The sequence below is a fragment of the Erythrolamprus reginae genome, chromosome 3 (genome assembly GCF_031021105.1).
Source record: "Erythrolamprus reginae isolate rEryReg1 chromosome 3, rEryReg1.hap1, whole genome shotgun sequence".
NCBI classification, from domain to species: Eukaryota; Metazoa; Chordata; class Lepidosauria; order Squamata; family Dipsadidae; genus Erythrolamprus; species Erythrolamprus reginae.
In genome coordinates, this window is record NC_091952.1 from 145981445 (window position 1) to 145997709 (window position 16265).

The 16265-nt window shown below is 39.4% G+C and overlaps 1 protein-coding gene and 1 long non-coding RNA gene across 4 annotated transcripts in view; one reads left to right on the forward strand and one right to left on the reverse strand.

Moving 5' to 3' along the window:
- PURA (purine rich element binding protein A) overlaps positions 1-7286 on the reverse strand; it is a 34154-nt gene extending 26868 nt beyond the window's left edge. For 2 of the 3 annotated variants that reach the window (XR_011558644.1, XR_011558645.1), the window contains exon 1: positions 5621-7274. Coding sequence is in view for 1 of the 3 variants with exons in the window: in XM_070746932.1 (XP_070603033.1) it covers positions 5943-6893 (951 nt within the window). In the remaining 2 variants the exon portion in view is untranslated. Of the gene's footprint in view, positions 1-2432 lie in introns of those variants that run through there. The other variant, XM_070746932.1, reaches the window with a different exon arrangement.
- Positions 6961-12616, forward strand: LOC139164594 (uncharacterized). Its single transcript, XR_011558646.1, has 2 exons — positions 6961-7169; positions 7624-12616. It is a non-coding gene; the product is annotated as an uncharacterized lncRNA (long non-coding RNA).
- The last annotated feature ends 3649 nt before the right edge of the window (positions 12617-16265 follow it).

A 16265-nucleotide genomic window follows, 5' to 3' on the forward strand; every position in this document is an offset into this window, starting at 1 on the left:
TGTTAAGTCAAGGCTACCTGTACAATATACATGTTATCTATATATGTGCAGCTTTCTTTAACTTAGTGGTCTCCAGATGTGTTGCACCTACAACTTCTAAAATTTCTGGGAATTTGTGATTTTATAAATCTATAAATATTTGTACCTAGAGAGTATCAAATTTGAGGAGGTTATTATACAGAATATAAGCACCGGTATTAGGAAGTACAATGCCCAGAAGGAAGATGGGCAGGAGAAGTAGGATTCTATTGTAAATTTATAAAACAAAAAATACATCAGAAATCAAACATACCTGAGATTTTATTTTAAACTTGAAATGTCAGTGTCCCAAAGGTGCTTTTCCAAAAGGCAAGTAGACTTTCTTGATTTTTTTTTCTCTTGATGTTTCCCTTCTCATCCAAGCTTCTTCAGTTCTGACTGATGAGGAATGGAAGGATTTATATTCTCTGCAGTCATCTGGTCTTTAGCACTTTGAGGGTCTATTGTAACTCTCCGAAAGTTGTTAAAGCCATTTGGGGGTTTATCTGTACCAGCATTTTCAATTAAAAAAAACCAAGGAAGTCCAGTTGCCTTTTGAAAAAGCACCTTTGGAAAAACCATGATCTGGATTATTTAGAATCTCCATAGGCTTTAGAATCTTGAAATGTCAATACAATTATTTTAATTCACTATCTTTTTATTTATTTATTAGATTTGTATGCCGCCCCTCTCCGAATTAACAGTGCATTATGGGATCATCAGTTATTCTTATATAATATTATTACTACTATTCCTTTTTTAGTTTACTTCTAGATAGCTGACCAAGACACCAAATTAATTCTGATTTCTGAGACATAATATGGCACTAATACATAACCATCATATAGGAACTGAAGTTCTGGATGTGATGAAAAAACTGGATTGTCAGGGATGAGGCAGACACATGTTGTAATTTCAGAATTCTTAAACCTATATTTAGATGTCCAAAATACATTCTTATTAGTGAAAGTAATCTCAACATATAAAAATATCTAATTTGTGAAGTTAATGTTTATCCTTATCTTACTAACATAACTATCGAACCCATGCATTCTTTATTTTTTAGAAAAAAATATGGCGCTAGAAAGTAAAAAGAAACAAAACCAGTGAGCACAACTGAAACACATCCATTGATTTTTATTAGAAATGTACTTGATCTCTCTCTTTCTCTCTCTATCACACACATATACTTGATCAGTGTGTGTATGTGTATGTATGTGTGTGTGTACACACACACATACTATTTCAGTACAAAATAAATATTAAATAAATAAAATAAAATTGATAAAAATATTATTTGATTGGAGAATAGCTATAAAATATAATCATCCCTTGCAGGAGGATTATTTGTTTCAAAACTGTTGAAACTATCAATTCAAAATTGATTTGTTACTATTGGTCAGCATGAAAAGTCATACACAAGTAACTTGTACATACTTATTAATGCAGAAAACCCATCTAATTAGGTGACTACAATATATACAATAATTTGCACAGCTGGATGTGCAACAATTTGCACAGCTTTGGCTGTTAAAAGAAGTGTTACAACGTTTTAAAAGTAAAAAAAAAGTTGTTTTTTTGAAATATTTCTGGCCTATTATAGCCACACATAAATTTTCTTCATTGCTAGAAATGATAGCTCGTCTGCACAAAACAGATCTACAACATTTTACAAAAGACTAATTGGGTGTTTCTGTTTCATACCAGTAATACTTCCCAAAGAATCAGGTGCGGTCCAGGAGTGGGTTCCTCCTGGTTCTGACCAGATCGCCTGAACTGGTAGCGACCTGCTGGTAATGTCACAATGGCATCACGGATCCGATTTGGTCGGTGCCAGTCTGTAGGTGCCTCCATCTTTTGGAGGGATTTTTTTTCCAAATTTTGTACTGTTTGGAAGTTTTTTCCTCTGCTGCTTGAAAAAGGGCCCTCCCGTCCGGCCCCAGGTTTATACTTACCTTTATTCCTTTGCCCAAAGCACAGCTGATCATCTCCTCAGCTGTGTTTCGGGTTGATTATAGCTATTGAGCATGCACAGAACTAGAATTACACAAGGGGATGCGATGCGAACTGGTGGTGATGCGAACCGGTGGTGAAGACAAGTGGAACCCACCCCTGGTGCAGTCCCTGAAATGATACTTTAAAAAGTGACACTGTCAAGTATTTTTATGCTTACATTTTTGTAGGTTTTCCATTATCTGCATGTAAAAGTTGCTTATACCCTTTATTCTTGATAGATTAATAAATGTTGCAGTCCCTATTTTGCACTTCTCTGCTAATTATTTCTAGCACTCAGAATTTCTGCTGTACAATGAATATTATTTCTTTTATTATTTTATTATTACTTTAGCTCCCCCTCTGGCTGAAAATGGCATTTTACAGCATACAATAATAAAGAGGCATGAATCAACAGTGTCTAATTTTAACTCATTTATTTAATTTCTCAGACAGAGCAACTTAAAAAAAACAAGTGGAATTAAAATGAACACAATTGCCATGCTGTGATAGTTTGAAAGGGAGATCATATTTTAAAAGTTACTTGACAGTGCCCCTTTCATTTAAAAATAAAACAAAAACAGACTTATGTTTATATTGCAGTGGATTTCAAGTTTTCTTGCATTTCATATAAAATATCATTATGACTGTGGATCTTTCCTACAAGACACTGAAAACATACTCAGGAAAAATAAGGCATGTTTTCCAAAAGCTGGATGCTTGGCATATTTGAACATACTGTTTTAAAAATACCAAATATGATCAAATATACCATTTATTCATTTGGCCTTTAAACAAGATTCTCTCACTATTGCTTATTTTAATTGTGAGTTATTGTACCGTTATCAAGTACTGAGCACCTCAGCTGGAAAAACATGAATTCGAATCAAGGTAATTTATGGTTCAAATAACAACATATTGAATAGGTCCTAAAGTATCTAGTGTGCCTATGGGGGGAAAATGAGTTCGTCAGCCAGTACATGTGCTGGCTGAGGAATTTTGGGAATTGAAGTCCACAAGTCATAAAGTTGCCAAGGTTTGAGACCCCTGATATAAAGAACTGAATTCTCAGATACACAGACCAGGAAAAGGATTTTGAACTTTGACTCTCAGGAAACAGGCACAAACAAAACACATATTTGTTGATTAAAATAGCTTCAACATTGCCTGGAATCAGACAACAGATTTAGAGGGTCAAAGGTGGTAGGTAAGGACTAACTGCCTACACTATGTACCTTCATTCTAGTTTTGACTCTGATAAACATACGTTTGTTATGTTATACAAATCTGGTCACAGGCAACGGTGGGGCAAATAAAATGTACGATCACACCCTGAGAAGCAAAGTACTCGCTTAAACTCTCTTTACAGGTCTACTGTCTACGTCCATTCTAAAACCAAGTTGAGTATTTTGCTGTTACATAAGTTTGATTTAATTCAAATAGAAGAAGACTGTCCATCTCCCTATACAAAACAAGTTATTGCTAAAAACAACGCTTCTGCCAATCTCTAGAATTAAAACTTTAGACACTGTAGGGAATAGTGGAACTTACAAACAAAATAGCAATAATTAAAACATTTAAGCTTTTCAACTACCTACAGCATGGAAAATGCAATCCTTTCTACATCACAGTTCAAATACAGTATGAAACCGCCTACAAATGCTCCAATTAAAACAAAGCAAATCTGACACTCAATGTTTTTTACATGCGGCTGAAAACATTGTGCACCATGGAAGCTTACTTTTTCCTTATGGAAAAGTGCATCTTAGAAAACAATTGTAATAAATTCCAGTGATTCTAAAAAAAATTCCTAACCACTATAATATTATTGCACATTTGGTGCTATATAGACACCATTAGCAAATATATTTAACTAGAAATAAAGGATATAACTGAAACAGACTTGTCTTAATAACTTATAATACATCTGTAAAGAAGGGGATTATTTTTAACCAAACATACATTTCTTTTGAACGATCATTGTCTTACCTAGACCCAATCTCTTACAATCAATGAGAACCAAAATACAGTTCTGTTCCTACAGGTAGAATCTCCTACATACAGTAGTTAAATCCACACTGATAAATTTGTCAAAGTAGTTTAGAAAATGAATACGCTCAGAAATTCAAGAATCAATAAGATTCTTGTTTTATCCATTCTTCCTACAGAATTCCAACTATATTTTCTATGTTTTAAGGCATCATTTATTGTTTTTCACTTGCAATGATGATAGTCATGCAGCAGTTTAATGATAAAAATATATTAATATTTTACTATACAGCAGCAAGTAGTTAGTCAATTAAAAGCACAAACATTTTAAAGAAAAATCTGTAAAAGTATATTACTACAAATAATTGCAAGTTGGAGAACACTTCCAGAAAGGTTAGTATTCTCACAGACTGTTTTTATACTTTACAGCTTTAATATATATCACACAAAGTACATAATTATAACTGAAGATTTGCACACTTGGGGGAGGAGTCAATACTACATGAATAAAGTTATGTAGCCAGTAATAACTAGCACCACAGCTACATGAAAATTTCTTTACAACACACCAACTTGGCTTTTACTTTTAAAGGAAATTCAGATCCATGGCTCAGTAGGATTACACCATAATCATGTTGAACTGATGTCTACGACAGGCCTACACAAGTTAGTTAGCACTAGCATAAGCTGGAGTTTTGACTGAGACTCTGAACAAATTAAAAGAATAATGCTAGTGGCCACACAAAAAACCCTTACCACCTGTTGTTGAAAAAAAAAGGCATACTGAAAATCGCTGCTTGTTAAAGTACTTTAAGTACACTTCATAAAAATATATATATTATGAACAATACAATTACATCTCATATACACAACAATGACAAGATACCTACTTAGTTGTAAACCAAACAGGTGCAGAAAAATATGGGAGATCATTTCTCTCTCTCTTTTTACTATTTGAATAACTTTGGTTCAAACCATAAAAATCACAAGTTAGCAAATTTCATTTAAATGCCTTTTTAATATTTTTCTTTATGTTCACAGAAGTTTCACTGACCATTTTATATGCTTAAGGTCCAGATGCAATGCATATTGTATAAAAGAGAGCACTTATTGTTTACCTTGCATGAATTAAACCTACGTACCTTTTAACTCTACAGACTTCTGCATAACATTTAGACAAAGCTCAGACACACAGCATGCCTAGCCCTCATATATATATACACATCTCTAATCACAGGTATATAGGGTGTCAAATATACTATAATAACCTCCATGAAAGGTTTTGAAATTTGGTAATAAAATGAGAAGAAAAACTAAAAATATTATTTTACGTGTTCTAAAATATCTCTTTTTTGTGCTAAAGTCAAATGTTAGCTCAACATGAAAAGGACATGTTCTCTTTTTTAATATAATTCAGCAATATTTTAATCTTGACCATTTTTGCAAACACTTTTTTTTAATAATAATAGCTTAAACGTGTACAAAAGTTCTTGGTTAATTAGGGAAATAAACACTCAGTTCTTTATATTTTTTTAATCAAGTAGGAAACACAGTTCATCTTATATAATGTTATTACTTTTTTTGTAATTTTTTTGTTTGTTTGTTTTTAGCAGCTGCTTACTGTTTTATACGATGAGCAAGAGTGGAAGGAACAATCCAGCGATGGGGTGGAGAGAAAGAAGTTGCTTGCTCGGCTGTCAGTTTTGGTGGTGGATAGGTAGATGGTGCTCCCCTTGGAGTTATAACAGGTATATTTAACGGTATGCATTATTTTCGGCTTGTGGATGTTGGTTTTTTCTCTCTTTCTCTCCCTTACAGTATAAAGTCTTTCTCTGTGTGTTGTTGTTATTATTATTACCAGTGTCTCTGTGCAGCAGGGCAGGGAGGAGGCAGCCAAACGGGAAGGAGGGATGTGGAGAGAAGGAAGGACAGATAGGTGGAGATCAATCCTCCTCTGGCTCCTCCGCCTGCAGCAAGGCTCCGGGCGGGCCAGTGGAGATAGCGGCGCCGCTGCTGATTTCGGTCTCTGGCTGCTGCTCTGTTCCGCCGGAGGAGGAGGAGGATGCGGCGGCGGCGGCCCGCTTGTCTCTCTGCTTCTCCTGGATCTTCTTCATCTCGTCCGAGTACTTGCAGAAAGTGTGTCCGAATTTGGCCCACACCTTGTAAGGGACGGTGATGGAGTTGCGGTAGGTGGGCTTGACCTCGCTCACCCGCATGAAAACGCCGTACTTGTTGGAGCCCACGTCGAAAAAGAAGCGCTTGTTATCCACCGTCAAGGAGGTGCCCTCGGGCAGCTCGGCGGGCTCCTCCTCCACGCCGTAGTCGTCGATGAGCTTGGCCAAGGCGTCGCGGAACTCGATCAACCCTTGCGCTGGCAAGGCGATGGTCTGGCCCTGTGTGGAGCCCAGGCCTGGGCCGCGGTTGACTGTCTGGCGGATGCGCAGGAACCGCCCGCGCTGGTTCTCCTTCAAATCCATATAATACTTGCGGTTCTCGCGCACCAGGAATTCGCTTTTCAGGGCCCGCCGGGGCTCGTCCGCGGCCTGCGCCAGCTCCGGCGGTTGGCTGGGCCCCAGCTGCGCGTAGTGCTCGATGAAGTCGCCCAGATAATCGCGGAACTCCACCGCCACTGACATCGAGAGCGTCAGCCGGCTCTTGCTGCCTCCCGCACCCACCTCCGCGATCTTCAGGAAGCGGCCCTTGGCGTTCTGCTTGACGTCCAAATAGAAGCGCTTGTTCTGGATGTCCACCCGCTTGGAGGCCAGCTCCTGCGTCTCGTGCTGGAGGCCCACCCCGCCGCCGCCGCTACTGCCGGGCCCGCCGCCGCCGCCAGGGCCCGAGCCCGGCGCCCCGCCGCCGCCGCCCTGCTCGCTGCCGCTGTCTCTATCCGCCATGATGCCTTCGGGCTACCCGACGCCCGCCTGCCTGCCTGCGCCCCCCGGCCGCCGCCGCCGCCTCCTCCTCCGCCGCCGCCCGTCGCCGCTACTGCTCCTGCCGCCGCCGCCGCTCCGACCCCCTCCGCAGCCACCAGCAGCAGCCGGCCGCTCTCGCGAGATCTGTAGAGAAGACAGAAAGAGAGAGAGCGGCTAACATGGCAGAGGGGGGAAGCGCGCGACTGGGCAGAGGAACGGGGAGAGGAGGAGAGCGCGGGAGCGCGAGGACCACGAAAGGTGCCCGGGGATCGGAGACAGCAGCGTCTCGCCGGGTTACACGGGGCGAGGGCAGGGAGGCGCTCGCTTCTTGGCACTCAGGCCCCACCCACCCTTCCTCCGCCCGGCTATCGCGCCTTCTTCTCTTCGAGCTGCGCTGCCACTGCCGCCGCCGCCGCCTGTTAGCAGTCGGCCAGGCTCCGCACCCGCCCTCGCGCTGCGCCAGGCCAGCCTCGCCAGGGACACAGACTCCGCCCGGCCCCAGCTCGCGCGCGCTTGGATCCCCCCTCCCTCCTCCCTCCGCGCACCCCGACTGAGGCCGCCGCCGCCTCCTCTCCCTCAGGGGAGATGGACCGCCGCCTTTCCCTCAGGGGAGATGGATGGGGAGGGAGGGCAAAGTGCTATCAAACGCGAATACGCGGCCGCATTGTCCGAGTAACACTCTTTTCTCTCCCACCCCCCCTTCACTTTTCAGAATTTGGCGTCTGCCTCAGGTTTGCCTGCGGACATAAACCGGACGGGGAAGGAAGCTCCCCTGCGTCCTCTTCATCCCGCCTCTTCGCCCATTAAGCAGAGCTTTCCGTCGCCTGCCGTCCCCAAGGAGCAATTGCTGCCCGTCTGCGGGAGGCAAAGTGTCCAAGCGAAGAGAGAACCGGGAGGAATCCGCACCTAGCAAGAGGCAACCTGCTCTTCCTCGACGTCAACTTAATTCTTGGAAAGCATACATCAATGCCGCCCTCCTCCGACGTTTCGGGATCATTCCTACGATACGATCGCGCGTTCGTTTTGAAATTCGCACCATTTCCTGCTTATCTAAAGCTCCCTAACTGAAAACTCTGCGTGACTTCAAGGGCTTTTGCTCGCCGGCTCCTAGGGTGCTCCCAAGTCACGCAGAGAACCTTTGCTTTCAGAATTACATTGTTATACAAAGAATTTAGAAAATGTCCCCCTCCTCTCTTAAGTGTTTTGAACTCTAAAACCTTTGCAGGTACCTCAATTTGCAAAATGGGGGAAAGAGGCTGTACTTATCTTGAGCAAATTCTACAATGTTTCTGCCAAACTACGGCCCTTATTATCAGCCTGGACTGGTTGTAGAGAATGCATGAATTTGGAGGGCTCACATGTTCCTCTTTTTGAGGAAGGTCATTTAGTATGAAAATCATGCCATCCTTCCAGCTGAGGGTCCAAGTAGTTTCCAAAACAGAAAATAGCTGTTTTCCAAAATAGATTACTGTATATCAAAGATCCATTCTTTCAGTTGCTGTTTCTCAAAATGGTCAGCAATGCTCCTTGTCAAATTTGAACAGTAAGGGTGAGTTAGATGGGAGTTGAGCCCAGCCTATTTTTTCTTAGATGTTTACTGCCCCAGATCATGAAAACAACCAATCTTCAGTTCTAGTAAAGTCTTGCTGCTCATAATGTTACAATTTCTAAATTCAATTTAGTGGAATCCTGGAACTTTTTAAAGCTTTTCTTAATAGCGAATTTTACCCTACTTCTTCATTTGTGCTCAAGTTCAAGGCTAAAGTGAACACAGTCTCTTTATAAAACAAGGTTAAGGAATAAAGAAACATTAAAGACCTGAAACCAGAATGTCTGCCCTAAATGGAATGTATTATATGCATCAAAGCATCTTTATCAGGGAAAATTGCAATTCTATTAACTGGAGGCAGAAAGATGCCACAATCTTTGCTATTCTGCACTTTATAATAGAATATATTGAGACTATATGCCACATAATAGTTCTGCGTGCACATGCACAATATTGAGTGCATCTCAAAAGACAAGTTTCTTTTCCTCTAACTAGAAACTGGATCAATTCATTGAAACAAAAACAGTACCAATGGAATCCCAGAGCGGGCTTGCCAGGCCTTGCTTTACATCTTCCTTCTTCCAGGTTCTTTCTCAGCTATGAGAAAGTTTGAGAGGCAGCCTCAGCCAAGTCAGCCTTTGGTTTAGTATCTACAAGCTGCACATTCTAAATCGTCCATGCTGGAGAGCACCCATTTCCATCAAGCACAACTATTAAGTATTTGGAAGCTGCATTACTTGAAAACGAAACAAACGAATACCCGAAATAGTTTTTTTCCAAATAGTTTTAAGTAACAGTAACCAACGGGCTATTTCTCACGGGCATTCGATTCCTGGAAGGTTGAAAGCCGGCATCTGCTAGGTGCGAAGCTAAAGGCAAGCGCTCACTCTTTAAGCACCCCAACAGTTTGGACTCAGGTCGCCCTTGCAGCTCCGACGATGGACAATGTCTCCCCTCCCTGCTGTTCGCTCCCGGGTTCAGAACGTTTCCTGGAGCTTGCGCTACAACCGGAACCCAGTGAAAGCCGCGGGCAGCGGTAGACTACTCGCCCGCTCCCTCTTGGCGCTGGGCGGCGAGACCCGGACCCCGCCTGAGCAGAAGGGCCTTTTCCTTACCCGAGATAATATGCTGAAGGTGAAGACCTGTTTTACGAGCAAGCCGGGAAGGAACTGAGATCACCCCGGAGGCCACTCAGAGTTTTAAGAGTGGCCGCCCCTTCTTCCTATATCGCTACGCATTCCCCGCACGGAAAACCCGGAACGTCGCCGTAGTATCTCCAGCAATGTCAGCTAAGTGTGAGCTGGGCAGGTTTGACTGGCTCTTTTATCACCGAAAATTTATCTGCTAAAATATGCTGGATATTTAGCGCTTCTTTATTTATTTTTTTAGCTTTCGTATTCCCCAATTACAATAATCGGTTAACTAGCAAACCAAGCTGCATTGCCTTTCTCTGTAAGGCAATGTGGAAAGGCACTTAAAAATAGGTTAAGATTAGATATATTAAGATACTAGATGCTAGGATCAGACTAGCAGTAGGCTACCTGTATAAGCACCAATTCTTTCCCCTTTGATAACCAAGGAGGCAACAAATTATAAAATGCCATCTGGCTGGAAGAAAACCATTACTGAACCAGGAAGGCATGCAGGCAGGTCTTCTTTAAAATCTACCCTATTAAAGTTCCCAATAATTATACAATAAAAAATTTAAAAGATTCTACTGCCAATTCAGCAAACAGAACCATCTTGGATGGATGAAATTTAGTTTTTATGCTTCATATTACACCTATTCTAAAATATATATTTCAATGGATACCCAATATATAATGGCACTTTCATAGGCATTATGATTCTAATAAATACCAGTTTACATAACTTAGATTAAGTTTTGTTATTTTTTTCAGAAATGGAATTCCATTTTAAAAGCCTTGCTTAAAAAGTTTATTTTTCATAAGAGGTTGAACCCAGACTATCAGCATGACAACAGATAATTTTATAAACTGAACAGAGAACTACTTCAAATATTTTCCACTACTAAAAGTTTAAAGACTTTTCAGATTTAAGATCTGTTTGTGTTTCACAAAATAAAATAGTTAAAGTTATTTGAAATACAGTACTTTTAGAATACAAATGCAGTATTTGTTTAGAAAGTATTTGATTGTATATATTGTTTAGCTTCTTCAGTTTGTTCAACAAAGTGCCAAAATTACTCTTTTATTATGATATTCAGACTTGTCTAATCCTAACTATGTATTTAAGTACAAAATGAAGCTATTATACCATAATTTTTACTAACAATTTATTTAAAAAACCAATAAGAATTTAATATGCCCAGAAACAATTATTTGTTCTGTTACACATTTCCTAACTTCTATCTCTTCTGTGAAAATTAATGAAAAATATTTCAACCACTTTGGTTGAACCACTTCTTTTGTTTTTTTGTTAAATAAGCATTAAAAATAATTTAATTGCAAAGCTTTATTTTTAAAAAAGAGAATATAAATAATAATATGTATAAAGGATATGATATATTTAACAAATAAAACAAAATGTAGGGGAATATAACTTTATTTTATAATCTTAATCAAAATATTTTGTCATCATTGGTATCTAAATATGACTTTAATTACCAATAACATTTTTAAATTAATAAAAACAAAGCATTACTATAAAGGCATAAGTTTATAACAAACTAACTCAATTATTCGGGGATTGCTATCTTACTATCTTAGAACATGATCTCACAAACATTTTTGAAGTTTCATTAAAATTGAGATTTCTTAAAGGAAGTTTGCTCCAGGTCATGTGGCTCTGCAGAAATAAAAATAAAGCATTCATAAAACATCCATAGCCAAGATGAAAATGAAAATCAACTTTAATATATAATTATATCTTAGTTCTATAGATGATACTAATAAAAGTGTTGTTTTAAAAACAGGAAGACTGTATTGTACCTTTCCGAAAAAGAAAGTTCCACAACATTAAATTGCTAAAGCCTTAAAATGTATATCTGTAATATGCATAACTTTGAAAATTTTAGAAATCTCTGGCATTAATGCCATACATTGTAAAAATATGATGTGTATAATTATTTCAAATGTAGTTAGATTCTACAGATGAATTTAAATGGATATTTCAGACCCCATAAGTAAAAAGACTAAATAAAATAAAAGAATTTAGAGCCATTGGAGAGGATTAAAATTTCTGAAGTATAATATAAAGCATTTTATTTTTTTCAAATTAAACTGTTTTTTATTTCTTTGTAAAAGGAATTTTTAAAGATGTATTTTTGTGAAACCCTCAAATGTTTCTTGTTAGCTATTAACATTTCTATTAAACTTTTGATATAGTTACAGATGGTGGTAATGCATCTGATCATATTGTTAATTTGTTATTGACTAAAATATTTGCAACAAAGAGAAGCATATTTACACTAAAATGAATAAATTTTTTTAAAAAAATCTCTCATTTGCACCTATATTTTTAATAGGAACATACAGTATAATATTTAGAACAAGTTTAGAAAAAGCAAGAGGTTTCCTTGCATTTAATGGGCAGAAACCAATAATCAAGTTTGGGATATGCCATTTATGAGGTATTTTTATCCCTGGTAATTTTCCTTTTTATCATTGCTGTATCTGAAAATGTTTAATTACTTATAAAATAGTATTTTAGAGATATGATTGTATTATTTCATATATGAATAGAAGCTACCCTAAAATATCACAAATTGGCAAGAATACATTTTTCTAACCTTTAAAATGCCAATAATTTGAAAATTTTAATTTATTTAGCTGGCATCATTTATCACAAGTAAAATTTAATTATAGGGAATAAAACTCAATCATATTACCACTTAGAAAAAATACTTCAATAATTAGAAAAAATATTAATTTTGCCCCAGCTAAGTGATATTTTGCAGACACATATTTTGCATGTCCCTGATGTTTATTTTAAATGATTCATTCAGAAAAATGCTGAAGACCTTTTTCCAAAGTGATAAAATATGTACACAAGATTTAAAACTTATACTGTATTTTATTTATATTACACACCTCTAGAAAGAGATATATTAAAATTTGCTTCTGAATACTCTCGACTTTAAAAAACCCTGAACAAGTCTTACTTTCAATCATTTAAATAAAGTCCTTGAGCTAAATCTTATTGACTCAGTCTTATTTCTAAATATACTGTATATGTAAAAGATCACCCTGAAAAAAATACTTTCGAGCCATATTATCCGACTTGTTAAATGAAGAGAGCACAAGCATATACAATACACATTTGTCCAGATCCAATCAACATACTAATCTGTGAAAATTGGGATGAGTTGGGTTAGGTGCCAAAATATGGCAATTGTCTGCTAGTGTGGTGGTTAATAATGTTAATAACAATTTTAAAGCTAGCATTATGATTCTGCCTTATGAATTATTAGTAGATTTCACCAATAATATTCGATCTTGCCAAGAAGACGACACTTTTGAATACTATCTGCCAGCCTCCAGACCGATCCGCTACATATTTACTCGGAAATAACTTGCTCGACATACGATAGGCTTAGTCCTAGAAAAAACCTGTATGAAATGTTAAAACCACAGATCAATTTTGCAACGTATTTAATATGTCAGTCGCGTATAATATCAGGAAAAATTATTCTGGATTTCAGTTTCCATTTCAGAATGTGAGATAGCGTCCCATCCCGCCTCAAGGCAAGCCCGGCTACTGCCGCGCGGAAAACGTCAAGCTGCAGCACCAGCGGACGCGATCCTTCCGAAGGGAGAGAAGGGGGAAGGGAGGCTCCTCCGCAGGTCCCCGCCCCTCCCGCTCTGGGTTCGCTTGGCAGCTCTCCGAGGGAGTCGCGCGGCGCTTACCACCTGCCCTGCTGCGGTGGCGACTGCAGGAGGAGCCGGAGGAGAGCAGGCCTCGATAGCCCTGGTTTCCCAGCCTGCTCGGCTCGCCTCTCCTCTCGGCCTCAGAGCGAGTCGTGGCAGGCGAGTAGCGTCATTAGGCACGTAACCGGCGCCTCATATTTGACACTGTCGTCAGAGCGCCTCCTTCCGTTCTGCTCCCGTCTCAGCTGAGCGAAGAGGGCTGGTAGAGAAGGGCTGCTTGGGCGGCTGAGGCGAGGAGGGCATCTAGGGCCTCTCCACGCCTTAGCGTGGTCGGTAGCTGCGTGCAGTAAGGGCTGCTGCATTCGGTGTAGGGAAACAAAGACGAAGCTTCGCCCTTGCGGCTCTTTTCGTGCAGTACGTGCGCCCGCCGCGCTGCACAAAATCTATTTCATGTATTTGTTGATTGGTTGATTTTGTCCAATACACAATGAGGGTTTTAGTGGGTATACACATAGTAAAATACATGATGAAGGTTATAGAGGAGATACTCATAGTAAAATATATCTAAGAAAGAATAGAAGAGAAGATATAGGAATAAAACATATCAATGAAAGAATAGAAGAGATATAGGAATAGAAGAAAGGCATAGTTGATATAGGAGAGCAATAGGACAGGGGATGGAAGGCACTCTTAGGAATCTGGATAGGTCAACCGTGGATAATCTAAGGGTAAAGTGTTGGGGGTTAGGGGATGATACTACGGAGTCCAGTAATGAGTTCCACGCTTCGACAACTCGGTTACTGAAGTCATAGTTTTTACAGTCAAGTTTGGAGCGGTTAATATTAAGTTTAAATCTGTTGTGTGCTCTTGTGTTGTTGTGGTTGAAGCTGAAGTAGTCACCGACAGGCAGGACGTTGCAGCATATGATTTTGTGGGCAATACTTAGATCTTGTTTAAGGCGTCTTAGTTCTAAACTTTCTAGGCCCAGGATTGAAAGTCTAGTCTCGTAGAGTATTCTGTTTCGAGTGATTTTCTTGTGACAAGAGCCGCCTGGAAGCGAAGATTGGGGTTCATGCTTGTTCTGTGCAGTTCTGGTGAGAGGAAGCCTCAGCAGTCATGGAAACACAGTTTTGAAGAGAACTTCAGATTTGGAACAAATAATAATAATAAACAGGGTTATCTAAGTCAGTGTTTCCCAACCTTGGCAACTTGAAGATATTTGGACTTCAACTCCCAGAATTGGAATTCTGGGAGTTGGAGTCCAGATATCTTCAAGTTGCTAAGGTTGGGAAACACTGATCTAAGTATTGTGGGTATCTTTTGATTGCGGAGAAGGAAGCTGCATATGACACCTTCATTCTGCTTAAGAATATTGTACAGTATTTAACGTCTACAAAAGGAACCAGGAATGTGTAGTTTTCTAGCCCTGGTTGGGTTGAAATTTTCCTGAACCTTAACCAGAATAGTAGGGCTAATGGAGATTTTAGGTAATCAGTTAGCAATAGCAATAGCATTTAGGCTTATATACTTTACAGCCTTTTCTAAGCAGTTTACAGAGGGTGAGCATATTGCCTCCAACAATCTGGGTCTTCATTTTACCGCCCTTGGAAAGGTAGAAGGCTGAGTCAATCTTGAACCTGCTGGATTCAATCTGCCAAACTACTGGCAGCCAGTGATAAGCAGATAAGCAGTATTGCACTGTAACCACTGCACCAGTGAGGCTCTGGAGGGCTTAAGCTCCACTTGTTTTAGTGGCTCTTTATTGTACAAGCACTGAAAGATAAAGAAAATGCAGGGCATCCTGCATAAGTGTGGTAGTAAAAATTTTGGTAGCCCTTCACTGCATGTAATCCTAGTTTAACAACCACTCATTTAGCACTCATACGAACAAGGCTCAATGAGTGCTACTTACGATCAGTCCTCATACTTAGGACAGTCGCAGCAGATCCATGGTCATATGGTCACAATCTGCGAACTTGGCAACCAGGTTGGAGTTACAATATAGCAGCATCCTGTATTGGCCATTGTGACCTTCACTTCTGGCTAGCTTTTCACAAGCAAAGTCAATGAGGAAGCTGGCAGGAGTTTGCAAATGATACATTACATGCCTAATGACAGTAGGGTTTGCTTAACTGTGAGGAGGGTGGGAACAACATGGTCATCATGGAACCTTAATGAATACTGTAGCCTAATAGCAGAGCTCTTCTGATGTTCCATAATGCACTACTTGCGTTATATGATCTACTACGGTATTTCCCTATTTGTGGCTTATAGTGAATTAATAGCAGTCATTCTTGAAGTGATACTTGGCCTAATTAATATTACTTTGCATAAAGTTCATAATGGGGAAATGGGTTTATGTTCTGGTACTTTTATAAATCTTTTTTGATATACTGTAAAGGACACATTTGGGATGGATATCCTTTCTTTGAGAAGATCTGACAACTTGCCCAAATGCAAGGCTATTCCATCCAGAATAGGCATCACTCTGACAATTTCCAGTGGGGGAGGGGGAAGGAATATTACAGACTCATGGAAGATGCAGGGAAATGTATTGTATCAGGTGATAATGATTGTTAGCAGGAAATATTTACACATAAACACTTAGCACATTAGTCTTTGGACCATCTAATATTTTTAAAATGATAATCGAAACAAAATATTGGATATTTATGGTTTGTGTAACATTGACAGACTGATAAACTACAATTGGCATGACTGTTAGGTCAAGTAAAATAAACCACAACCAATTTGATTTGATGTGATTTGAGAACAAGGCCAAACACAAATTTTGAAGTCATTCTATCTTGTCAGCATTTCCTTTTGCTTTCTACATAATTCAGTGATGATAACCTAAAATACAATCTGTTTGGCTTAATGATTCAGTCATCCTTATTCTTTTCAAATTGAGCTTTTCTGTCAAAAATAAATACTTCCTCTCCTTGATATCTTGGAGACTTCAACCATGTAATGCAA